The following is a 26,041-nucleotide window of genomic DNA, read 5'->3' on the forward strand; positions in this document are numbered from 1 at the left end:
TTTACAGCTGTATAACTGAACATACTGAGCAAATTAGCAGCAGAAAGGGTAGCTCGGGTAGTTTCTACACGGTTTAAAAAAAAAAAAAAACCCCAACGAAAACCGCCAGCAAACATACAGCAATAAAATGTAAATGACCATTCAGGCACCGTGAACACAAACAACACTTTTCTTTGTAACAGTCAGACCATTAGAGAATGGATCTTTGATAAACAGAAACTAAAATATATGCTCAGATAATGGTTGCAATGGTTACTGTAAACAACAGAATATATTGTGTGCTGTGTGTGTGTGTGTGTATGCGCTTACCTTTGCACTCCAGCAGGAAATTAGGAGGCTTATGTGCAATTGGCTTGACTGTCTAATCATGACAAATCAGCATTTACTGATAGCAGTTAGAGGCTAACAGATGTGAAGATTATTAATTTTATAGTATGTGCACAGGCAGTGATGAAGTGGAGCATGGGATGCAAAAGAACAGTAGTTTGGAAATTCCCTGTATGTGTATGACAGCTAAAGGTGTGTGCAGTGATCAAAAGGTATTATACGGTTATGAGTTTGTAGCTTAGCTTAACAGAATACAGTTAATCTTTTCATTTCCAGCAACGCCCTGCTTCCAGGCAAAACAGCTGGAAAAGCTTCATTTTATTAAGAGCGGAGAAGCTTTTCTTTGTATTCTTTTCATTGTTACAGCATTTTTTTTAACTAGTGCATAAAAACAGGTGTGGGTGTGAGCAGTAAAGTGTTCTGCTTAGAGATACACCATCTGACTTTAATGAAAGGCCAAAAAGTGCCATAGAACCAAAATGCTCCTCTCGAGCCTTCTGGATGGTATCCTACAAATCAATCTGACGGCACCGTGGCTAAACCCATCTTTTATATACAGTCTATACATTTGACATGGGACGTTTACAGGTCAAAAGACAACTACAGATCATGCACGTGCCTCTTACCATGTCTTTGAAGGCATTCTCAATGGCTCCAATCACCAGGCTCTCCTGCGACACCTTCTTCTCTGTGAAGAAGCGTGTCGGTGGGGTACTGGGGGAACCCGGAGCCCCTGCGGCACCCCGGAGCGATGCAGCCCTTGTAAGGACACGCTGAGATGAAGGGGTGAGGTGGTGATTGATAGCTTCCTCACCCAGGCACGTGGGCGGCACGAGGTTAGGAGTACAGAGGATCTCCATCACCTCCTGTAGGTGCAGGGCAATGTGGTGGTGGAGAAGACGAGAGGCCATTACAGCTGCCCCGGAGCCAGCGTGGCCATCGAACAACGCCCAGTAGTGTAAAGTTAGGTCTTCAGAGTTGTCCTGGAAACAGATAAGAATCAAAGTAAATAAAAATGTGTCAACATTAAGTATGCAAAATGCGAGAGGAGGAACTTCATCTGACTTTGCATTCATACTGATCTATGAACTGCATGCCGAAAATCTACTGAATATCAAAGGTGGAAGTATGTGAAGTACAGCCTGATGGGCAAAGGGTCGTGACATTTAGGAACCACTGATGTAATATCAGGATAATGGTGTACAGAGAGAAAAAAGTGACCTTTTTAATACCAAACCGGAACCAGTTGAACTCAAAGTACAGCTCTCAGACACAAACAGGAAGCTGTACTATGTAAATTGCACTGCTCACAGTTGGTGGGTGAGAGCGCCTTTCTACACAGCATTCAAATTCATCCCGTCGGTCTTCAGCGAGAAGGCTTCGTAATCTGATCTGAGCTCAAACCTCCCCACAGGGATGCACAATGCCCATAAGTGGATGAACCTGGTGTTAATGTTTGCTTTCGCTTAAATCTGCAGGTATTAGTAGGTGCGGTATGATGCAGTTTGTGCTCTGAAACCGCACACCGCGTCCTCTGTGTTGATCTACAAAGTCTCACCTCCCACATAAGATTCAAAATGCTTTGTGATCTGGCTGATTCATTGCTCACCTTTGAGTTTTTGGTCTTCACAAAAAACAAAAACAAAAAAAAAAAAAATCAATGGCCTAATTTCTGTTTAAAGTCTGTTATATATCGGCACAGCTCCCCTCTCAGTAATGAAGTCACATAGCCACAGAGTTGCTGTTGCATACATCACATTTTGCTGCGCAAAGTAAGCCTCTGATTTTCTATATATGGCGCAGGCAAATTCTACAGCGCGAGTCTACGAGGCAGGCAAAGAGCACTAAAAAGGCTCTAACGCTACATCACTGCGAAAGTCAGTCATGAGATACTTGCATGAGTTTGCTGTAGGCTCCGGCTGGGCCTGAGTAAAGTACTGGTGAGCTGAGAGGAAATTTTATGAGCAGTATTAGTATACTGTAATCACAAAGGACTTTAAAAGAGCTGATAAACATTTTGTGCTTTTCATCTTTTCTCTGCCTCGTAGGGAACGGGATAAATTGCAAGCGATTGAGTTAAGTGTGTCAATATGTTGTGACAGTAGCGCAGTCACACTGCATTTTGGTATAATGATACAGTTTTCTTTAGTACTCCATCTGACACAATGTTCTTGTGAAAGCAAACAAGGGTGACTTTAAAGTCAAGTGTGTGAAGAGTCACTATGAAGGCTACTGTGGAGTGTGAAGGACGCTAAGCTGTCCGCTCCAATAAACTGCTGGGTCTCACCAACAGGCCCCAGGGGCATTCACTGACTGAACTCATTCTACCTGCATTACCTTCATCAGTAAAGCTAAAATGTAAAGGCTTCAGTCGGCCATGGCATTTTTCTAGAAAGACAGGAGGCATTATAGCCCTTAAACTCATGCATGATCATCTGCTAAATTCTGTAAAATGTTTAGTCTGCAAATATAAGATTATCTCGTAGAACACCGTTTCACTTGCTCAGTGATCCTTTTTTAACTTTCCACCCGACTTCACCAAAAGACTTTTCCTTTTTTCATTCTTTTTACTTCAGTGCAAATAATTATTTTGGCTGCGCACATGTTTATCCATCCAGGCAGCGTGCTATTTCTAAAGATAACAAATGGAGAAGAAATGCAATAGATCACAGCACAGTTTGTACTGTATCCTTCTCTGTCATCCTTTCCTGTCGTGAAAATGTATCTGCAGAATGTCCGTGAAAGTGGATGTGGTGGCGGGGGGAGAGAAATAGAAACAAACCCTCCACTTTGACTTACCAGGTTCTCCCTGAGGCCCAGACTCTCACCATTAGGCAGGGACGATCTCCTGCGGGTCGTGGGGGTTCGGTTAGGCGCGAGGCTTCCTGCAGGTCTCCCTTTAACAACCAGGACCTCACAGCAAGCCTGATCTTCATTTAATGTGCTTTTCCCTGCATTGATTACCCTGGACAGAGATATTTAAGAAATTCCATATATGAAACTATCATTTATACACTATACACATTGCAATGGCATAAGAATCTTTAAATTAATGTAAAAAATTAAATATTTGTGTAAAAGAAATGTATATTATATAGTCTGGTACAGAACAAAAATGTTTAACAGACATGCTATACTGTGTTTACAGTATGGTTCTGTGGTATAGTATCAATATAGAATAGGTACTTTAAATAAATTCAAATATCCAGCAGCTCCATTTAAAAACAAAAATCCTTCCAAGAAATAAATACACTAATTGCATAATATTAAAAATAGGATTTGTAAACACATTTTTGAGGGAACTATATATAAGACATCAGTTGTCATCTTTGCTCAAATCACTTCAAGTACATCCTTCTACCAGGCAAAAAAAAGATTTCAATAACAGCTGTGGTCTGTGACTGTGCCTTTAGCGCAGTCACACAGACACGAATGTTCTACATGTTTAAAGTTTCTTGCTCAGCACATGGCTGCAGATGTACGAGATGGAAGCTGTGTAGTCTGTCAACCCAGTGATGTTTTTAGGACTGTAAAACCTTCCAAAAACACCATTTCTGTGAAACAGTTTGCGTGACACCCATTTTGACAGCGAAACGTTAAGAAATAACATCAACAAGTACACTTTAAATACACATTTCTATTTAAGCCCCACACATGTAGGCCAAAGGACAGAAAGACACATAAATACTGCATTATACAACACCTGGCAGATGGTGTGCTGCTGCTGCGAGCTGCTGTGTAGACATTGACAAGCACACGCTGCTTAACACCACTCCAGGCATTCTCATTTTAGCCACAGTGAAGTCTAGTCAAGTGAAGTGAAGTCAGTCTACAGGGGGCTTTTCAAACTATGTGTATCATTTTTAAGATCAGACCACAAGAGAAAAAGAGCCAACATACGAAACAGGAATGTAAATTTATAGAAATTATGCCACTTTTTTTTCCCTTTAGCTAGAACCATAACAAAGACCCTTTAATATTTCCTACTATCCTTAAAAGCATTAAGCTATTTTAGATCTTATGTGTCCAAGGGGAAATTAGACCAAATAAATGACAAGTGATATGGCTACATGTTGATATGAGAGGCAGTCATGATTATTTCCCAAAGGAGAATCCTTTGTAAACAAACCATGAGAATGAACATGCAGAGTCGAGATCCTCTGTCTCCAGCTAAGAAAACACTGAGCCATAAAACTGACAGGATATTTATAGGATATTATTATTGCTGACCTACACAGTGAGCTATTCACTGCTTCCCCACCCCAAAAAACACAATAGGAACAATGTGTGTCAAGGACACCAATAACCATTTGGTGACATAGTCATGGGCCAGAACTCTTAATCTGTGAATTCAAGTTTTTTAAGCCTATTGCCACAGGTCTGTAAAATCAAGAACCTAGCCATGCAGGTTGTAAAGAGTTCACTTAATTCGAGTCTGGTACTACAATAGGATGCCACCACGGCAACAATACAATACAATACAACACAACTTTATCTGTATAGCACATTTAAAAACCAGCGGTACACCAAAGTGCTTCACAGTAATGCAATAAATTAGAGATGGGAACAATAACAGGGTATAAATACACCAACAGGTGGAGAGCACTAATTAGCCACAGCACAGTGTAAGTAAGTAAAAGAAAATACAAAACACAACTCGACTAAGAGGTTATTCAGCAATAAAGTAAAATGATCAAAGCTACATAAGGGAACATTTGCAGGATACAGGCACTAAGTAGGGAAAGCTAGATTGAATAAATGGGTTTTCAATCACGATTTAAAAGATTGAATCGATTCAGATGCACGAATAGCAGTAGGAAGATTATAACAGAGGTTGGGTGCAGCTATGGCAAAAGCACGATCACCTCTGGTCTTCAGGCATGACCTAGGTTGCACTAAGAGCAGTTGGGCCGTTGATCTCAGTGATCTCCTAGGAGAGTACAAGCTGAGAAGTTCAGTAAGATAGCTAGGAGCAATGTTATTTATAATTTTAAAGGTAAGCAATAGAATTTTAAAATCAATGCGGTATTTGATGGGAAGCCAATGCAAGTCAGCGAGGATAGGGGTGATAGGATCAAACCTGCCGGTTCCCATTAAGAGGCGTGCCGCCGCATTTTGAACGAGCTGCAGTCTGCGGAGAAGGGTAGAATGGAGGCCAATATAGAGAGAGTTACAGTAGTCTAATCTAGAGGCGATAAAGGCATAGATAAGGATCTTGAGAAACTTACATGGTATGTAAGGCTTGGCCTTGTCAATTTGGTGTAGTTGGTAAAAGCTAGATTTAACTACAGTGGACACTTGTTTGTCAAGTTTAAAAGAACTGTCTAAGAGAATGCACAGGTTGCTTACAGTAAGAAAGTCAGAAAGAAAGGTAGCAAACGGCCCAAGTGAACCTGTTAGGTTCTAGGAATATGGCTATCGAAAACTACAATTTCCGTTTTGTAGTTTACAATTTCCAATACAGTCTGTTAAATTTTTTCCCTCCAAGATCTTCTACAATGAGCAAGTGTTATTAATGCAAAGTGAAAGCACAGCAATCAGCCACGAAGCGGCAGACCACAAAGCTACAGAGGAGGGTCTCCAAGTGGTATGACACATGGTGTGTGAAAGTCACCAATGCTCTGAAGACTCCATGATCGGACTGTTCCAAACTTCCTCTGGCATTAACATCAGTACACAAACGGTGCGCCAGGAGTTTCATGGCATGGATTTCCATAGAGTTTGTATAGAAAGTGTAGTGTATATTGTAGGTGTATAGTGTAGGGGGTTCAGAACTATTTTCCACAAAGTGTGGATAGAAAGATTTTATTAATGTAGGTGACTCACAAAGTTTCACCATTAGTTTTTTTTTTTTAATTTTCAAGCTACTACAAAGCATTTTACTCTGCACTGATGAAAAATATAAGCTCATTTTGAATTTAAAAGGCATATAACAAAAGGCTGGTAAATTAAGTTGTAGTTAAAAAAGAAATAGCTGAAGCAGCATTTTGCAATTGATCAGTTTTTAACGGCAGCAGGTGAGTAACATGACTGTGTATAAAAAGAGCATCTTAGAGAGGCAGTTTCTCAGGAATGAAGATGAGCAGAGGTTACCCAAAAAGGTTCACCAGTCAAATTGTGGAATAGTTCCAGAACAATGTTCCTAAACAAAAATTAAGACTACAGTACAATCTACAGTACATAATCACATCTCAGATTTAGAGAAATCTCTGTGCACAAGGGACAAGGGCAAAAAGCATTATTGGACAACCACAATTCCTACCTCTGGTAGCACTCCATTAAAACGGGATCGATTCTATCAAGAAAATCACTGCATGGGCTGAGGAACACTTTGAGAAGTCACTGTCTGTAAGCATAGTTCTCAGTGACATTCACAAATGCTGGCTGAAGCTATCACAAGAAGAAAAAAGAGGGGATGCTAAACAGTGGTAAACATGGCCCCGCCCCAACTTTTGAAATGCGCTGTTGACATCAAATTCAAAACGAGCTAATTTTTTTTCTTGAAATGATCCATTTTCTCAGTGTAAACATTTGCTATGCATTTCATGTTCTGCTGTGAAAAAACCATGAGCTTACAGGAACTGTATATTGTATATTGTTTACACTTTATGCAGCATCATAGCTTTAACAAAAAAAAAAAAAAAAAAAAAAGTACTTTTCCTTACATAAATCACTTTCACTCAACGTTCACTCGCTTATCTTGTTTATCTCCTGTAGCTCTATTCCTCTTCAGTCCGGCTCGCCCTACAATTTCAGAAGCACACCACTCGAAGGCCACTAACTCCAACTCTTCATACACCATCATGCATGACTGAGGCCAAAGCACTGTGAGGCCCGACGTTCAATTGACCTTAAAATACACATAATCACAAGATTAACAACAGTTGAGGTTCCAATCCTTTCATCTCTTATATGACAGGAAAAGCCATCCACACCCGGAGGCATGAACTGTGTCCGAGAAGAGGGCTGTCATATTCACTTACTTCATTTCAGTTCTTCATATTAGAGACAATGTCATGACCTTAATTATCCTGTCAGATGTGTGATCTACATAACTATATTCCTTCTTTGGTTTAAAGGAACTTATTTTATTTTGTAATAATTTGTTTTTTCTTGTTAACGTACATTTATTGTAGTTTTGTATCTGTATAATTGGATACTGTAAAATTTTACATGTGTATTATGGATGTAAAAGCCCAACTAGGGACAATGACTGGAAATTAGCAATAGCTATGAGCAGTAAGTCAGTTTCTTGTTTCAGTTAAGTTGTCACTATCAAATTAAAATTTCAGATAAATGCTTTGAGACTCATCCACCATATATACTGCCAGAAAACTAACACAGAAACACAGATACAACTAATATTGAAAAAACTGATTACTGGAGCATTTACATTTTTCATTTTAGAAATTCTTATTTTGAATTATCAACAACAAAGATGGATTTTGGTTGCATTTCTAAATTGAATTTACACACAAGGGGTAATGAGAGAACAGGCCACAGGTGGGAACACAGATGACACTAATCTAGAAAAATTAGACAAGGGAAGCAAAACTGAATATGTAACACACAAGCCAGGAGACTATCAAAGTAACACCGTATGTAAGATAACCATGGAGACAAAGACTAAGACCCACAGGCTTGACACTGGGACCGTAAATAGACATCATTATCTCCTCCTTTCCAAAAATACAAGTCCAGACAAAACCTCACAGAAGTGATGCCAAGTTATAGAAAAAAAACAACAAAACTAACCTTGAGGCAATGAACACATAATTATAGCTTTTCATGTTAGCTAATAGATGCTGAACATCAACCCACCTATTTCAATGCTTTGTGTTTTTCAAAGTTTTATAATCTTACTATAATGATTGTAGCGTATCCATGTCTGTTCCCTCATTTCTCCTAGACACTTTAATAAGTCCTTTACTTGTACATGTATGTTGTTGTCTGTATGCAACTTTAGCATTTTTTAGTGCAATGGCACATGTCTGCATATTTGCTACAGCAGGGGTGGACAGTGAGTTTTCCCAAGAGACAACATAAGAAACTGGCGCTGGAGCGAAGAAGAAGAAGCAGAAGTAGCAGAAGCAGCAGAAGCAGAAGCAGCAGAAGCAGCAGAAGCAGAAGAAGCAGAAGAAGAAGAAGCAGTAGTAATAGTAGTACTCAGTTCTGCTCAATGTTGATTTTTATCCGTTCTTGGTCCGGCCCTCCACAACAGTCCTAGTTTCTCATGTTGACCCTGGGGAAAATGAATTGCCCATTCCTGTGCTTTACTGAAACTCCCACATTATTGCTGCTGATTGTTGTAAATATTCAGACTTACATTTAAACTAACTTAAAGGACAAACATTCCTATGTTATGCATGTTTGGGTAATTCTTTCTACTTTTGTGGTTATATGCTGTTACAGCTTCCTGTCACTTCTTCTGCAGAATAATAATACTATGATATCAATCATGATAACTTGATTAAGGAAGTGCAACACGTGTTTTGTTCAACAGTTACTCATACTTAAGATACAGATTAATCAGGTTTACGTCATTCCCGCCTCTGAGCGATGTGTATAAGCATCAGAAGCAAAAAGACCATGTGCTGCACCATGTGACTGAGCAAGCACTGGGAAACACTGTATGTATGAGGTGCTGCTCATGTGCCTCCTCTCCACAGTTGGGCCTGACATTTACTTTATGCATCTTCTTTCCCATGGGAATGATAAACTACGTAGGATACCGGAAAGACCGATAATGCTCATCCACATTTACTATGCCACATGTTTGTGCTGCTTGAAAAAAATGTTATCTTTTGTTACCTTGGAAATGTTAGCTGAACACACCCTAGCTGTCAAGCACCCTGGAGCGCCCACTTTCTCACCTCTGTTCTGTTAAAACAGATTGGATCAACTCACTGGCATGCCCTCACATATGAATGCCAGCAGACCTGCAGATAAAACATACAGTGTGCAGTGGTGGGACTAGTGTTTACCTTACAGACACGCATATTGATTGAGTATTGATTGTACTGCTGAGGCTGCAGTGTCCACTGGGTCAGTGAGGCAGTGAGTGATTGAATGAGTGGGTGGAGGTCAACACAAGCATTTGGCCTTCCCCAAAAAACAAATTTCAGTCATACTTTAGCAAATATTAGTAGGTAAGATTAACTGCCTTTACAAAAACCAAAAGCCAAAGTCTAAGAAATCTGTTTAATAAAGATTAGAATCACCAGATTCCCCATAATACGATATTATTGCAATATTTCGCTCACCATACAATACTATTGCGATTTTTAACATTATGTGATATGCTGAAGATTGCAATGACATATGTTGTGATTTATCACTTTTTTCCAGCTGCGAATTAAATCTCAAAGTCACAATTCTTCAGTAACTGTTTTATCCAATAAGATAACGTTATCTTACTTAATTTATTGTATTTATGCTGCACAATGAGGTTGTCAAGCAGAACAACACTGACACTAAAACCTGCCATAAATGTTGCAATAAGATGGAGTCAGTCTGCTGATTGAATGAGGTCATGTTGGCAGTCACAGGCAATGAAATGAAACTGATGAATCATCAAAAAAAATTACTTTTATGCCTCTGTCTACATATGAATTCCCATTTGACAGAAATTTAATTATTACATCATTTTTCAACAACCTTCCTGTTTCATACGAGTACAAGCAGCTGACAGCCAACTGAGTTGAGTTATGCTCACTAGCTCTGGATTTATAAATTAAACAGTAGTTATTTACAAACTTTTGACAATTTCTCTGAGTGAGTCAGTTCAAGTCAGACTGCAACTGTTTGCAGAAAGGTTGCCTCCTGTCTGGCGACCTGTGCAATCACCTTGCAATCAAAAGTGGTGATGAGTGTACACCACCAGTGGTTCGGGGCAAACAATATAAACCCACACTGTCCTATTTTTACTTGTGTGACTAATTCAGAGCATTAGTTTGCTTTGAATTAGGAGGTCGTGTGTCCAGTGTTGGATGGTTTTTCAGTTGATTTGATTTAATGTAATTTTGCTTGGCTAACATTATCTCAGGATAGTGGCACATGAGATGAGCCCATAGTTTTCCTAGATTATTTTAACGTATTTAATAAAATATATCGATATTTGGTGTCCCTGGATCGATACAATATTGCCACGCAATATATCATGATAATATATACTGATTTGTCCCCCCACCCCTAAAATTTAACACGATTGACCACTCTCTTTTATACATAGAAACCTGTTATGGCTTGCTAACTTGCATACTAGCTGCGAAACTTCCCTGTTGTTCTGCAAGTATATTTCTGTTAAATAAGCCATGGACTTATTCCTTTCTTCCATACTGTTCTTTATTTTTTGACCACATAAAAGACTAACCGAGTCTTTTAAGAGGTAGATAAACTCCCCTCAGCTTCTCAATTCTGGTAAAGTCAAGCAACACATAGCATGACAGTACTACACCCAAACAATAAAATGATCACACGAGAAGTTAGTGGTCTTTGTGTTTAGGGGAAGAAAAACATAACACTGGGGAAGAGCTGCTGTAAGTGTTACCTTTCTGCAAAAGTGAGGCATGCGAGCGTGCTGCAAAGAGACAGTGACACAATTGGAGTGAGCAATACTCAGTGATCCATTCAAATGTCCGCGTTCACTGGAGCAGACAGTGCACCCACTCAGAGACGGTGCATCAGAATCCTCCTCGTGAAGGCGAACTGCTCATTCTTTCTCTACTGGAAGCCACGAAATAACCCAGGATAACCTCGGAAAGCTCAGCAAGGACTACTCAGAAGAGCAGGAGCAAGAAGGAGAAAAACAAGGTTGTGCAGCTCACCCAGCCTAAGCCCACGCTGACTTTTACTTTCCACCGCCAGTGATCAAATGTTTCAATCAAACCTACAAGAGGGATTAAATATTCATAATGTTGAAAAAGCAAAAAGTGCAACAAACATGAGCCACTTATGTAGAAACCCCCCCCCCAAACAAACAGCAGTCTTGAGGTTTTTTGGTTTATCAAAGTGATCCATTGACTCCGTTACGCCTTCTGAGTAGACCTGCAATGGATCGCCACTTCTCAGATGGGCTCAGGTTTTCTCAGCTGGCAGTGATATTTCATGACAACAAAGCCTGCTGGTCAGCCAGCTGTTGACAAATCCCTGGTATGACGTATGTCTCGGTTCTGGTTGATTCTATGCCAAGCACACACACACACTGCTGGCGGGAGTATCAGCTGAATGTGTTAAGCAGGACTGTTGAACTGATCCTGCAGAATTATGCATCCCATTTAAATATGTTGATTTTTATAGCCACAGAAACCTTGTGACGCAATGATGATGAATAACAATGACCACAGAATCTCCACAAAAATCTGTATTTTAATGGAAACTTTGATCATAAAAATAGTCGATGGCTTCTAAAAACAAAAGCCAGTCCTAATCTGCTCTTTTATGTCTTGAGATTAAAAATTCACTATGGTAGATTAGTTAAAATAAATAAATAAGGGCGACTCCCACAATTTCACTGTATAATCTACATGAAGCAGACAGCAGATAGCTCTTGCAGTATTGAAACAATCAATTTATCAACTAGCTGATCAGCAAAAAATAACAACAATAATCTGCTGTATTTAAGCAAGACAGCAAGAGATGTTTTTTTAATTCTCTTTTTCCAACTTCTAAAAATTCAGGATTTAGGAAGTAATGATTTTCAAAATAACCAGTATTGCCAGATCACACTGAGCTCTTGGAAATGATTCGGATCATTTCCTGCTATAGTTTAATGTTTTTACTGCATAAAGCAAGAGGAAACATTAACAAAAGATCAGGTCAACTGATAAGCCAAAGTGCTCTTTCAGGCCTTTGTCTCTATGCTGCTCAAGCAGTCTTAAGAAAAGAGTGCTACAGCAAGAAAACCTCGCTGACTTGAGATGACATTCGCTTGCACAACTAAACTGGCTTCCTAGCAGGACTGCTAAACTGGAAATATTACATTTCCATCCTAGTGCTCTTACTAAATGTATTCGATCAAATAAGGAAAGAGAAACGTCTTTATAGAGGAACAGTGCGAAGATAAGACTGAACTGGGGCGTGGGGCTGTCACGCACTGTGAAGGTTTAGGATTTTTAGGACAGGACACAACCTCACTGACTTTTTGTGGGACTGCATGAGTAGGAGGGACTGTGACTCTGCACTCTCAGGAAGCAGATAATAACGAGACATTCCCAGATTACTTGAGCTGTGTACATCAAATGTAAATGGAACATGGTGATGAAGTGATTATTTTTAAGCATGTAAATCTCAATGACTCATTTGTTTCCCCTCCAGTGTGTAGGCTTTAGAAACAGGTCGAATAATTCACCATGTATTTTATCATGTTCTGCCATTTTAATTCAGCTGTGTTCCTTGCTGACCAAACGCCAAGTCAGAACTTGGCTTTTTATGACTCCAGCAGCTGCACTAAACGCTGTTTATAAAGCAGTACGTCCATTAAGAATACATCGCAGTTTGTATTGCACTTTACTGCAGCCTCGGAAGGAAGATTCGTGAGAGCCAAATGTATGCCTAAACAGAAGATGTGATATCAATAATACAGCAGATGATCTCAGGTCCAGTTGCAATTTTGGTCTCAAGTTATCATGTAAGAGGATCACGGGAGTGTAACATAAGATACATTCGAGGTAATTCCCCAGCTTTAAACAGATTAACTGAGAAAAACTATTGAAATGAGATTTTTCACAGTGGGAATGAGTGAACCGAGTACAGAGATGAACCTGGAGACAGTTAGTCAGATCTTATCTATGAGTGCACTGCTTATCTCATACAATATCAAAGGCCTGTGACCTTGTGTTATGCAGCTTAACTGGCCTCGTTATAACCTGCTTTATGGTATCTTTCTTTTTTTTTTTTTTTTTTTTTTTTTTTTTTAAAAACACACCATTTGAAAAATAAAGCATTCTTATCTGGTTACAGGGGACAGATCACAACGACCTTCAGCTTGGTGGAGGTATTTTTTATGTCTTGGAATTATAGGAAACCTTGATGTTTATAATATTTGGCATAGTGCATTATGGAGCCATCAGCTGTACTTGAGCCTGTTTATCATCTGAAACACACGTGAAGTAGGTCATAATAATAAGAATAAAGAGAGGGGCTGGTGTTTTCTGTTTACGCCTCTGTGAGTGCTCTCAGTGGTCCAGGAAGATCACTTCCAAAGGATGCTGCGTGGAAGAAAAGATGGACGCATACAGGTTATACTCACTCTGCATAGCCGGTGGACCACGGCAGCCGCTTGGTCTCCTTCAGGATGAGGATCGGTCTTGCGATGTGATCCGCCGAACACTCGATCTCGTCTGGCGACAGTCCCAGGAAGTCCGGTCGGGTGTACGGGAATTTCAGCGGCAGATCGGAGACGCTGGGATGGTCTCCGTTGGAGCCACCGGCCATCATACCTCCCATGAAATTGGCTACCGCCGACTTCACCCGCGTGAGCATGGTCCTGCTGCGGCGTGGGTCCAGGCAATGCGATTGCGTGAATGCCACCCCACCCCACACGCAACCCCCCTCTTCCCGTCTCCCTGGCAGATCCCGACGCAGATTCGCGGCGTGGAAGAAAGCAAACACTCAGGATCCGCGGAAAGTCATTCGGCACAGCGATCCCTCTGCGAACACGGAAATAAAAGCTGAACAGACTCTCTCTCTCTCTCTCACACACACACACAGAGCCAGACTGAGCTGCACAGCAGTCATGTGACAAACCGGTTGCTGCTGGTGGATTTGGTCGCTGGTAGCCTATCTCAGTGAGCCGCTTACTGTTGACAGTGCTGGAGGTCAAAGGTGCGTAATCCCGATGTGACGATTACCTCCCGAACAAGGTGCAACACAAGGCTTTGAAGCCCGAGAAAAAGGCGGTGACCCAAATACATATATATACACATATACATATAAATGAAGCCACACTGACTGAACAACACACAATAAACCAGCCGTGAGGGTTTCAGTGACTCTTTTATGGACATCTGCAGTCGTCTAGTCTTTGTTTTTTCTTGACAAGGTGTGGTTTGCGTCCCACAGACGCCACAGCTGTGTTAAAAAAAAAAAAAAAAAAAAAAAAACCCAGCTGATTTGTTTCCATCTTTCTACAATTTTCTTTATCAAAAGATTGGAATTACAGTCATTGGGGAAAATGTGGTTATTAAAGGTCAATGCCCACAACAGATCAAAATTGTAGGCTAAAACTTAGGCACAGAAATCAAGGCTCCATGTGTAATATTCTTTTATCAAAAAGGCAGTTTTGCAATTTGAAGCTAATGTCCACAAGAAAGGGCTCTAGTCAACACAGATATGCAGTAAAAACCAGAGCGGTTGTTTCAAATATGGCACTTACTGGGAGCCTTTCAGTGTCTAGTGGCATATTGCGTTACCACCTTCTGATTGCATTTTTTCTTTCTCTTCCAAGAGTCGTTCAAATCTTACTGGCTGGGCGTTAAGCCAACCCAGCAGGATGTCTGTCTAGAATTTATGGACTTACTCTGTCAACAAAGCTCCATTTTGGAGAAGTGAACCCTACTAAATGATATGTCATAAGAAAACCGCAGTCTGCAGAACGACCAAACCACAGAATCGTACTCAGCTGTTTCTTCAGCGTTGAAAGGTGAGGGCGATGCAACAAAATGACTTCACATGATCTGCTCATGATCCATATTCAATCCCAAAAGTTCACCGAGGAAACAAAAAGCCGTGTGGACGCAGTCAGTTCTTTCAGCTTCCGTTTACTGAGCACAGACATGCCTTGAAATGTGAGCATTTCATGTCAGAGTCCCAAAATCCCAAGCCAAACTGACATATGGTATTATTTCTAGTCTTTACCTTCACTTTAAATGCAAATGGCAAATCTGCTCTTAATCACTTCATCACCTATTATCTAAGTCATGCTCTTTATAATAAAATTCCACTTATTTGACAAACACTAATGTGGTTTGGGTTTCTTGTCAAGAGTCACATGCAAAAGTTTGCTTCAACCTACCAGCATCCAAACTCAAACACCCGTGTCATCCAGTGCTGTAGGACAGAACTGATTAAACTTACAGTTAACCTGCATATTTTTTCTTTTTTAAACAGAATGGCCCTCTTTCAGCACAAAACTAAAACTAGGTGTGGACGCAGGGCCGCTTTCTAAAACCGGTTCCAGTTCCCCAATCTCTTCACTGGTTTCACTGTGACAACTGTATAGTTGCTTTCTGTTTTATTTTGAAAACCACTATGAAAGATATTTTTTTAACACTGTACTTGTAATGTACAGTTTCTGTGTGGAGTTTGCATGTTTTTCTGGTCGGTGTGACTTTCTCTCATAATATAAAGACATGTGGTTTAGTAGGGGTTGGGTTAACTGGTAGTTCTGCAAATACAGCAGGATCGGTATTGCCGAAACCAACACTGATATTTTTAACCCATGAAGGCAGCTTATGTAGGACAGAGCAATGTGTCATGATTTATGCAATTTATGAGCTTTATGAGATGAATGATCATCAGTTTGCAAATTCTCAATACATTCAGATTGTTGTGGTTTTTACTTTCCACAATAATTGGTTACCTTACCTTTCAGCTTTATTTTGAAACTGCTTCTTTTTTGTTGTTGTTTGGAGACCTGGAATGTGCCTGTCTCTAAAGCACTTTGGGTCAAAAATGTGCTACAGACTAGAAATGAAATAGACACAAAAAGCTTCAGACATTTTTTTTTTTTTAAATAGTGAATGTTAAAAAAAAAAAAAAAAAAAAAAAAAAAAAGGGGGGGGGCTTCAGTGAGCTACAAACTGAACTTTGATGACAGAAACAAAGTATTGATCCATATGTGCCAGTATCAATCCAATGCCAATACCAGCACTGGTATCAATATTACTGATATTTGAATCTTCCCACCTATTATTTGGCCATAGGTGTAAATGTGAGTTTGCATGTTTGGCTGTCTGTGTCAGCCCTGACATGTGACCTGTCTGCCTCTTACCCTATGTCAGCTGGGATAATCTTAAGGCACCCCATGACCCTAAATAGGAAAAGCAGAAGAAAATGGATGGATAATGGGTTTGTGCAAAATTGCTTTATAAGCAATAAACACTGAATATGGAGTGCATGATTTTATTTTATTTTTAAATTTTTTGATGGGAGTGATTTTTTTTCTTGAGAATCCTGTAAAATACAGCATGAACTCTGATGATTAAAAGAAAAGCTTATGGTTTATATTGAGGAACACTCAGACACATTATCTCTTAAATCTTGCGGGCCAATTAAAATTGTGAGCACGCTTGTTATACAGAATGTCTCCAGTGAAAATGAGTAAAGTCTGATGAAAGTGAAGTTGGGAAATTGGCAGACTATAGTAAATCAATAATTCATGAGCTTGGCAGCAAAGAGTTCTACTGACCTAATTACACAGGAAAAGCAAACAGTCTGTGAGCAGGATGCAGAAGATGATATACTCTACATGCGACTGGATTTTCAATCAAGGATAGCTGGTAAAAAATTAACCAGAACAGTGGGTGTAGCTCTTGTCTTTTCTGTGCTAATTATACCCCATAAACTGACAATATGCACAAAGATAAGCTCATTTCCCAGGAGACCTCACATACATTCTTTTGAAGTGATAAACTATTCAAATCTTCCAAATGACAACAATTATTTAATGGAAACCATGTGTTCAGCATGCGTGCTTTTTAGCAACAGCTGAGGCAGACATTCGTTCATTTGATCTGTTGGTGTACAAGATGAAAAGTGAAGCATCACCAAAGTCATTAAGACTTCATCTGTGAAACATCTAGAGAACCCATGGGCTCAAATTTGGCCACTGTTAATTGCTGCTGCTCAAAATGTACAAAGAAAAAAAAACAAAACAAACAAACAAAAAAAAGGGTCAAATCTTCTAAATCCCAAAGTGCCACTTCTGACCCCTGCATAGACACATCTAGTGGATGCATATTGAACTGACATGAGCCAGAGTGGTAGTTAGAAGATGGCTGACCACATGCTGTTTTGTTGAGCTGGAAACTTTCCCCCCCAAAAAATAGTCTTTGTAGCAAATCAAATGTTGGTAAAATTGTGTTTTATTTTTTAAATCTACTTTGTAATAAGTTGCAGAATGCCTAGAACAATGTTTTATGTTCTTTTTGTAAAAATTAGCCACTCTGAGCTAGTTAAAAAAAAAAAACGATGGGTCAAAAATGACCCGCCGGGTGTATGGGTTAAAAATTGTCGGGTCAAAAATGACCCTGTGGTTCTTTGAGTGACATTGTAGATGGAGAATGGTTACAGTCCTGTATTTGACAAAAGCCTCGAAATAAATTAATTTGTATAATACATTTTACTAAGTTACCTAAGTAGTACAGGGTCAGAGACTAATAAAGTAAATATATCTTTTCAGAGAGTATGGCTGCTCCCTTTTCAGGGCAGGGAAAGCACCAGAGAAAGTTCACTGCACAACAAGTATTGGATCTACTCGAAGCTGATGATAGTGACTTTGGCCCTGAGCTGGACAGCGACAGCGATTCTGATGAATTGTATCAACCGCATGAAAGCGATGGTGGTGAATCCTCTGCCGAAGACAGTGACTCATCCAATCACTTGTCCAGCGATGAAGATGTGCCATTTGCTGAGACTGCTAGCGTACAGATGGAGCCAAATCGTGCCGCAAAAACATATAAATGGCGAAAGAAAGGCTTTGAGTTGCCTGATGTGAACTTTCTTGGTGAACAAGTTGAGTCGTACCAGGATGCCACAACAGACACGCCACTGGTTTACTTTCGGCGCTTTGTTTCCCTTGATATGTTGGAAAATATTGTTGAGCACACCAATCAATACAGTATTCAAAAGCATGGGAAATGTGTTGACACTTCAGTAAAAGAGATAGGACAAGTTCTTGGACTGTATCTCAGGATGGGATTAGTTCAAATGTCTGGAGTACGTCAGTACTGGGAAAACGAAGTTCGTTATGGGCCTGTGGCAGACATAATGAGTCACAACCGATTCAGCCAGCTACTCTCTGTCATTCACTTTGTAGACAATGAAATGGCCAGTGAAGAAGTAAAAAAGGATCGACTGTGGAAACTAAGACCGTTTTTGGATTCTTTTCAGAGACAATGTTTGACTATTGCGCCTCGCCAAAAACAGTCCATCGATGAGATGATGGTGCCATACAAAGGAAAATTTGGTGGCATAAGGCAGTACATCAAAGGGAAGCCACATCCGTGGGGATTCAAAGTGTGGGGGCGCTGCTGTGTCACTGGCTTCCTGCACGATTTTGATATATATATATATCAAGGAAAAGGAGGTGCCAATGAGCAAAAAGGGAAGAGTCAGTTGGGAGTTGGTGGAGACATTGTGGTGAAGCTATGCGACTCGCTTGCAGAGAACGTACGTTTCCTGATTTTTGCTGACAATTTCTTCACTTCAATGCCCCTCATTGAGAAATTATTGGCAAAGGGAATCTACTACACAGGAACTGTTAGAAAAAAAAAAACGCATGTCAAAGTGCACCCTGATGACAGACAAAGACCTGTCCAAGAAAGGCCGTGGATCATATGATCATCGAATCGAGTCCAACACCAATACTGTGTGTTTGAAATGGCAAGACACAAAAGCAGTCACTTTGATGTCAACATATGCTGGACCAGAGCCTTTGGGAAAAGCCTGTCGCTGAGACAAGTCCAAAAAAAGAGTACATCAACATTGATCAGCCAAACATCATCAAGGAGTACAACGCTTCCATGGGAGGAGTTGACATGCTGGATGAACATCTTGCACGCTCTAAGTTTCCCATCAGGACCCGTCGCTGGTATATGATACTTTTCTGGCATTTTTTGTCTGTTGTGGTGATCAACGCATGGCTTCTTTACCAGCGTGACTGTGAGGCCCAGGGAATCCCAACATCGAAAGTACTCAAACTTGGCAAGTTTCAGGGTTTGGTTGCTGAAGGCTTGGTTCAAGTTGGAACAGCAAGAAGTCGGGGTAGGCCAACAACTTCTGGCCTCTCCTCCCCGCCACCACAAAAATTTGTTCGAGTTTACAAGAGTGCAGATGTTCGTTTCGACCAAATCGCCCATTGGCCTGTCAAGAAGGAACATTGCCATCACTGAACTGTGTGCAAGGACCTCAAAACTAATATGCAGTGACTGTGAAAACTGTGCCTCGTGTTCTTTTGTTTCAAACTGAATCCAGTTCTGACATGCAACAAATAAAAAAACAAAAAAACAAAAAAAAAAAACCTTGTTAAATGTAGCTGTGTGGTTGATTTATTTACCTAACTTTAAAATAGTTTACATTGACAGTGTTTGTTATTGTGATTTTTTTTAAAATGATATGCCTAAAGCCCAATGGGTCAAATTTGACCCAAATCCTAAATCAGGGAATAAAGGGTTAATATTGAAAAAGTGGATATTTTGGTGTTCAGTGAACTTATATAAGTCATTTAATGCGTAGTTCATAATTTTCCAAAGAAGACAATGGTTCTTGGGTTCTCCAGGGTTAACTTGATGCACTGTGGTATCAAAACAGGGCCCCACCTTGCTTGCCTTTCATGAAATAAACTAATGTTTCACTAACACATTTATAGTCAAATTCTGAAGTCTTCTTACTGTTTCATCTTCACAGAATGTGCCATTGTGGTTCATGAAGGAGTGTACAGCCTTTCTCTATCATTTTCTAGGAAGATGGGAAATAGTTGCAGTGATTTATTACAGTATGTAAGGAAAAACAGTTTGTACACTTCTAAGAAGCTTGAAAGTCAATATTTGGTATGATTGTCCTTTATACTTCACAGTTTTGGCTCTCTTCGGTTTCTGTTCTCTATCAAGATTAACCCACACTGCTTCAGTTATGTTGACATCTGAGCTCTGGGGAGGCCAATCCATCACTGATAATTTTCCTTGTGTGCTTTTCTATATCAGCAGTGTGTTTGAAATTGTTGTTGTGCTAAAAAATAAAGCTGTGGCCAATCAGGTGTTTTCCAGATGGTAGTGGTAAAATAAAATCTGATGGTTTTTTTCTGCATTCACAATTCCATCAATGTCTTTTCTTTTCTTTCTTTTTTTTAACTGAAGGTGTGGAGTAATTTAAAATATAAATAAATAAATTAAACCTTATCTGGACTCCGATGTAAGTCTTAACTTTATGTTGTGGTTTTTGAGCCATGTTGAAGTATGTTTAATGTTGTTATCTGGCAGATTAAGACCAACACCACAGGTTGAAATGTAGCATCAAATCATGACAGAGCCTCTACCGTGTTTTACACATGGCTGTAGATACTGTTGTGTTTGAATGATATGTTAAATATGTATGATGTGTAAACGATTATGTTTGGATTCATCATGCCATAAAATCCGTTTCCACTGATTTTCAGTCATGTTAATGTGTAATCTATCATACCTTGCCCCCCCCCCCCTCCTTAAGAATGGCCTCTTGACAGTCAGCTTTCCACTGCGACCATTTCTGATCAGGCTTCAGTGAACAATAGATGAATCAACTAAAGGATCAGATGAATCTCTCAGGTTTTTTTGCTGGATTTTCTCTGTCTTAAGTACGACTTTTCAGATGTTTGCCTGCAACAGAGATTTTACGCCTGTCATGATTTCTTTTGTCCTCCACTTGTCCAGTTTCTTCAAATTTTTAACCACACACTGCACGTCATGTCAAGACATGCCAAGTTTACAGTAAATTGCTCTTTGGGAATCACCTCGTTGACTATTTTATGCCTGTCAAACTGTTATCTTTGGCATTTTCATATATTCAACTAAAGAAATCAGAACAAACTCAGTTTTGTGACGGGCTGCTACAAAGTGCCTAAAGATACAAATTGAAAATTGTTTCTTTGCCAAGTTGGGCGTAGACATGTACCTTGTTTATGCATGTCTTGAACTATTGCTCAAGACCACCTTAAACAAAAGAAAAGTCTGGCTTGGAAGAAAAATATGACAAAATGAAGGCTGGTTCAAGACCTTTGAACAGCACTCATTTTCCAGTTAAATGGGTTGATTTGTCTGCAGAGAGACATCTTTAAGGCGAACTGACTGGTGAGGCCTTATCTTGTAACATCAGTAGCTGACCTTACTAATAATCTTGTGGCCTTATGGGAGCAAAAATTCCTACTGCCAAAAGTAATAATGGAAAGCACATCCAGAAGAGGGAAGGCTGCATAGTCCACAGATTTGTAATGCAATGTGTATCATATTGGTGCAAACCTCAGCTGATCCCCCAGAATAAAGCGTCATCAGAAAAAGTTATTTTTGAATCCTGAAACCACCTTGAGTCCCAGAAGAGATGCAAGCAATAACATCAACTGTGTATCTCTCCCCTTGCTACATTGCATAGTTTGAAAACTACAGTTTTCAAATAATCTGCTAAGCTTTTCCCTTCTTTGCTCTGTCTTCAGCTCCTTGTTATTCTTCTCAGGATTATGACGGTGACGGCAGGGTCAGGATGGCTTGAAGAATGTGTTTGCATTTCTGTAATCAGTCTGCTACTTGAACTGATGACTGACTCACAGATGGATAGAGATGGCACACATGCATACTTGCAGCATGGGGTAATGTGGAGACAGGGAACTCACATATAAGCATGGATCACGGCAAAGACTTGTTATTTTGCAAAGAGAGAAAATTCTACAAACCTAAAGTCAGCAATGAGTAAAAGTGTCATTTTTGAAGTCAGAATAAAATAATTATTTTCAAATCCTGACTGTAATATCTGAGCTCAGAATCTTACAGTTAGGGCTGGATAAGGTGACCTTGAAGCATCACTTTTATGCTGCATAGGCTGCTGTAGGACTGTCTGTGATACACTAAGCATTTTTGCTATACACCTCTTTTCACTCCAGGTGTTTCTATAACACCGCTGTATGCAGTTTTTTTTTTTTCTTCCCGTGTTTTGTCTCCATCTCCCTCTGCTCTCCTTTTGTTTCCCCTCACCCCCAACTGGTCGCAGCAGATGGCTGCCCCTCCCCGAGCCTGGTTTTACTGGAGGTTTCTTCCTGTTGAAAGGGAGTGTTTTTTTCCCCCACTACTGATTTTGCAGTTTAGGCTACATCATATTAAGAAAATATGCAAACATATCAGTTCCTGTTGAAAGGGAGACATTTTCCATTACTTGTTGTGATTATTCATCTCTGATATCATTTGTTCTGTACCTTGCAGCATATTGGGACAACTGTTGTTGTGATTTGGAGCAATATAAATAAGACAATGGAAAAATGATAAACTACTACTAGTGGTGATTAGTGTTATTACTGCCCATCTGTTTCCTTTCCATTTTATTGCAAACATACAAACCCAATTCTAAGAATGCTGAGATGGCAGCAACATATCTCAAAAGCACTGGGATAAGAACAACAAAAAACTAGACAAGTGGCACTAACAAGAAACAGCTGGTGGAACACTTTGTAACCAATTAAACGAAGTTAACTGGCAACAGGACCATAACATGACTGTGTATAAAAAGCATCTCAGAGAGGCAGCGTTTCTCAGAATTCGAGATGGGCAGAGGTTCAGTCTGCAATTTGCAAACAATTTCAGAATCATGGTCCTCAATGTGAAATTGCAAAGACTTTGAATATCTGGTCGTCAATGTCACACAGCATCAGCGTTCTGTGGAAATCTGTGTGCGAGGGACAAGGCCAAAGTCATTATTGGATCCTATGAGCTAAGAGCCCTCAGAGAACACTGCATTAAAGACAGACGTGATTCTGACATGAAATCATGGCATGGGCTCAAGAAGTTAAAGCTCTGTCATGTAAAGAAGAAGCCAATATGTGAGTGACTTGCATCTCTGATGGTACATTAATGAAATGGAATTGAGAGCTTGCACAGCTGGAAAGGTAGCATTAATACTTTAGAGCACAGGTGTCGAACACCAGGCCTCGAGGGCCGGTGTCCTGCAGGTTTTAGATCCAACACATCTGATTCAAATGGCTAAATTACCTCCTCAACATGTCTTGAAGTTCTCCAGAGGCCTGGTAATGAACTAATCATTTGATTCAGGTGTCTTGATCCAGGGTGATATCTGAAACCTGCAGGACACCGGCCCTTGAGGCCTGGATTCGACACCCCTGCTTTAGAGGTTTAAGAGCAACATGTGCGCCCATCCATGGAATATTGTGGGAATGACTTTGCATATCTAAGCAAGAAACTGTTTAACTCTGTCCACTTCAAAAATTAAATATTGAAAAGGCCCAGGAGCAGCTAGAATCCTAAGACAAAGAGGTATAGTGAACATGGCCCTGTCCCAACTTTGAGATGTATTACTGCCATCAAATTCTAAGTTAATATTTTTCTCAGTTTAATCTGAGAGATAACATTAAACACAGACATAAACATACTTCAACATTGCTCAAAAACACCTCATACAGTATGAAGGCAAGTGGTGACATCTCCCCTAGCCAGCCTTACTTTATCCACACCCTGTAGATAGTTGGCAATTAAATCCTGGCAACACCCAGAGACTTTCACAAGTACAGGTTGAAGAAGACTTAAACAGTTCCTGTCAAAAGGGTCACTCCAAAAGCCCCAAATAGAACTCCTGGACTCACCCAAACTTGAAAACCACTGGGGAAAGCAAGCCATCAGGTGCGCTTTCCAACAGGGAAAATGTACTCATTTGTTAAAAATCTTCTAATGAAACAATAAGCAACCCTGCAAAGAATACTCAGTTGCTGAAGTGCATCATGCAGGTATCAGACCACTACACAACACAAACTCCATTTTAAGTGCAAGATGCCAAATATACAGGGATTCTCCAACATGAGAATCCCACAAGTTGCAATAATGAAAATCATAACATGTGATCAACCCAAATGAGTACAAGAACCACAAACTGAAAGGATTAAACAAACAAAATTACTACCACACAACCAAAAATAACCACTAATCTCAACCAGAAGCGATCTTTTGTGCCCACAAAACAAAGTCACATACCAAATGACCCCACACCACAACAAGTTGCTATTCACAAGTGAGAACTATACCCACATAATTATCACAAGGTTGGCTCAGCAGCACAGTTAATGCAGTCACGTGGCCAGCAACATTCACAAGTCATCCACCACAAGTCGGCCGACCTCGCCACAACACTGAAGGTCGCTGCACAAAACACTCACCTTCTCATTAGTCATCCATAAACACTGCTGCAGATGTACACGTACACACGCGTCTCCACACAAAGCTGAAACTAGACACCACATGCCAACTTGCTAAAGGCTTACCTGACACAAGCACAGGGCCGTAACTAGTAAGATTTCAGACTCTTCAGTTCAACTTCAGTGTAACTGGTTTAACAGACCGAAACAGCTTCTTCCCCAAGCACTGCTGACCTCAGTCCCACAGTAACTATGGAGAACCACCATGTGCAATATTCTTCTGCCCAATTCCACATCCTACCCATCGGGACATGGCTCCTCATGTACGTCTTATAATATGTAGATTACACGCGTTTAGTTTAAGTGTGCAATATTCTTACATCCCAGTGTTACTAGATGGGTAGGCATGGTATAAATGTACAAACACTTCAATTTAATACATGTCAGTAAGTTGTATTTAAATATTGTATGTCATATTTATAATATTTCAGTATATTTATGTTATTTTAGATTATTGCTTTAATTTTGCTGTGCTTGCATAATGGCAAAGCATCTTGAACTTTGAGCAACTTTCAACATAACACACAAAGAAAACTTTGCATACCTGGTTTTCAATAGCATGATAGCCCTAAGGCACATTTCAATGCTAAACTCAAACAGACACATCACAGATGTCATTCACTGCCAAACTCCAAAGTATAACCACCACCTGAGGCAAACTCCAAACACAAACTAAAACAAAGCAAAATAACAAACAAGTCCTTCAGCGGGAGGGCAGCACAGACACCCAGCGGAAACACTAAAGAGAGTCTGCTCAGTCGCAGCGAACACCTTACGTAAACCATCACTCACCCCACCAAGAGAACCGCTGATATTTAATCTCTTCCAAAGACTATTCATTGTGTTATGACCCTGCTCAAAAACTACAAAATAAAGGAGAGTTTCTTGGAACATAAATGTTATTTTAAATCCTGTAATAACCCCAACTAAAAACAGCCCACACAGCATGAAGGCAAAAAGAAAAACCCACAAATGTGCCTCAGGCATGCCTTTATCCACACTATGACAGGTGTAGACAATTGGCAATTAAGCCATGGCAACCGCTAGAGACTCTTGAACTGTCAACAGATAAAAAATTAAAATGGGCTCTTAACAGAAAGTGTACAAACAATAATCCAAAAACATGAACCAAGTACTATAGTAGGTCTGCAGATAGGGAACAAAAACTGTAACAAAAACAAGCAGGAAGACAGGACTATTTATACACAGAGTGCTGGTGAGGGAATGACTGATTAACAAGTCGTTACGTCCCATAATTAGTTACACGCGGTGGCTTAGTGGTTAGCACTGTTGCCTCACAGCAAGAAGTTTCTGACTTCAATTCCACCATCAGGCTGGGGTCTTTCTGTTTGGAGTTTGCATGGTTTGCGTGGGATCTCTCTGGGTACTCCAGCTTTCTCCCACAGTCTAAAGACATGCACTTAGTGGGGATAGGGTAATAGCTCCACAGGAGTGAATGTCAGCATGAACGGTTGTCTCTGTCTATGTGTTAAATGGAGGTAACCAAAAGGCAGATACTAAATGCAAACATAAGAGACTCACATTAATACAAAG

At 40.0% G+C, this 26,041-nt stretch overlaps 1 protein-coding gene across 3 annotated transcripts in view; it reads right to left on the bottom strand.

Moving 5' to 3' along the window:
• ppm1h (protein phosphatase, Mg2+/Mn2+ dependent, 1H) overlaps positions 1-25,454 on the bottom strand; it is a 49,244-nt gene extending 23,790 nt beyond the window's left edge. The window contains exons 1-4 of one of the 3 annotated variants that reach the window (XM_031728774.2): positions 25,280-25,454; positions 13,577-13,976; positions 3,127-3,292; positions 954-1,310 (exon numbers count right to left, since the gene is read on the bottom strand). In XM_031728774.2, coding sequence (XP_031584634.1) covers positions 954-1,310; positions 3,127-3,292; positions 13,577-13,809 — 756 coding nt within the window. In that variant the 5' untranslated portion in view covers positions 13,810-13,976; positions 25,280-25,454. Of the gene's footprint in view, positions 1-953; positions 1,311-3,126; positions 3,293-6,992; positions 7,148-13,576; positions 13,977-14,073; positions 14,303-25,279 lie in introns of those variants that run through there. The other 2 variants (XM_039615694.1, XM_039615695.1) reach the window with 2 other exon arrangements.
• Positions 25,455-26,041: the final 587 nt, after the last annotated feature.

The sequence above is a fragment of the Oreochromis aureus genome, linkage group 7 (genome assembly GCF_013358895.1).
Source record: "Oreochromis aureus strain Israel breed Guangdong linkage group 7, ZZ_aureus, whole genome shotgun sequence".
NCBI lineage: Eukaryota > Metazoa > Chordata > Actinopteri > Cichliformes > Cichlidae > Oreochromis > Oreochromis aureus.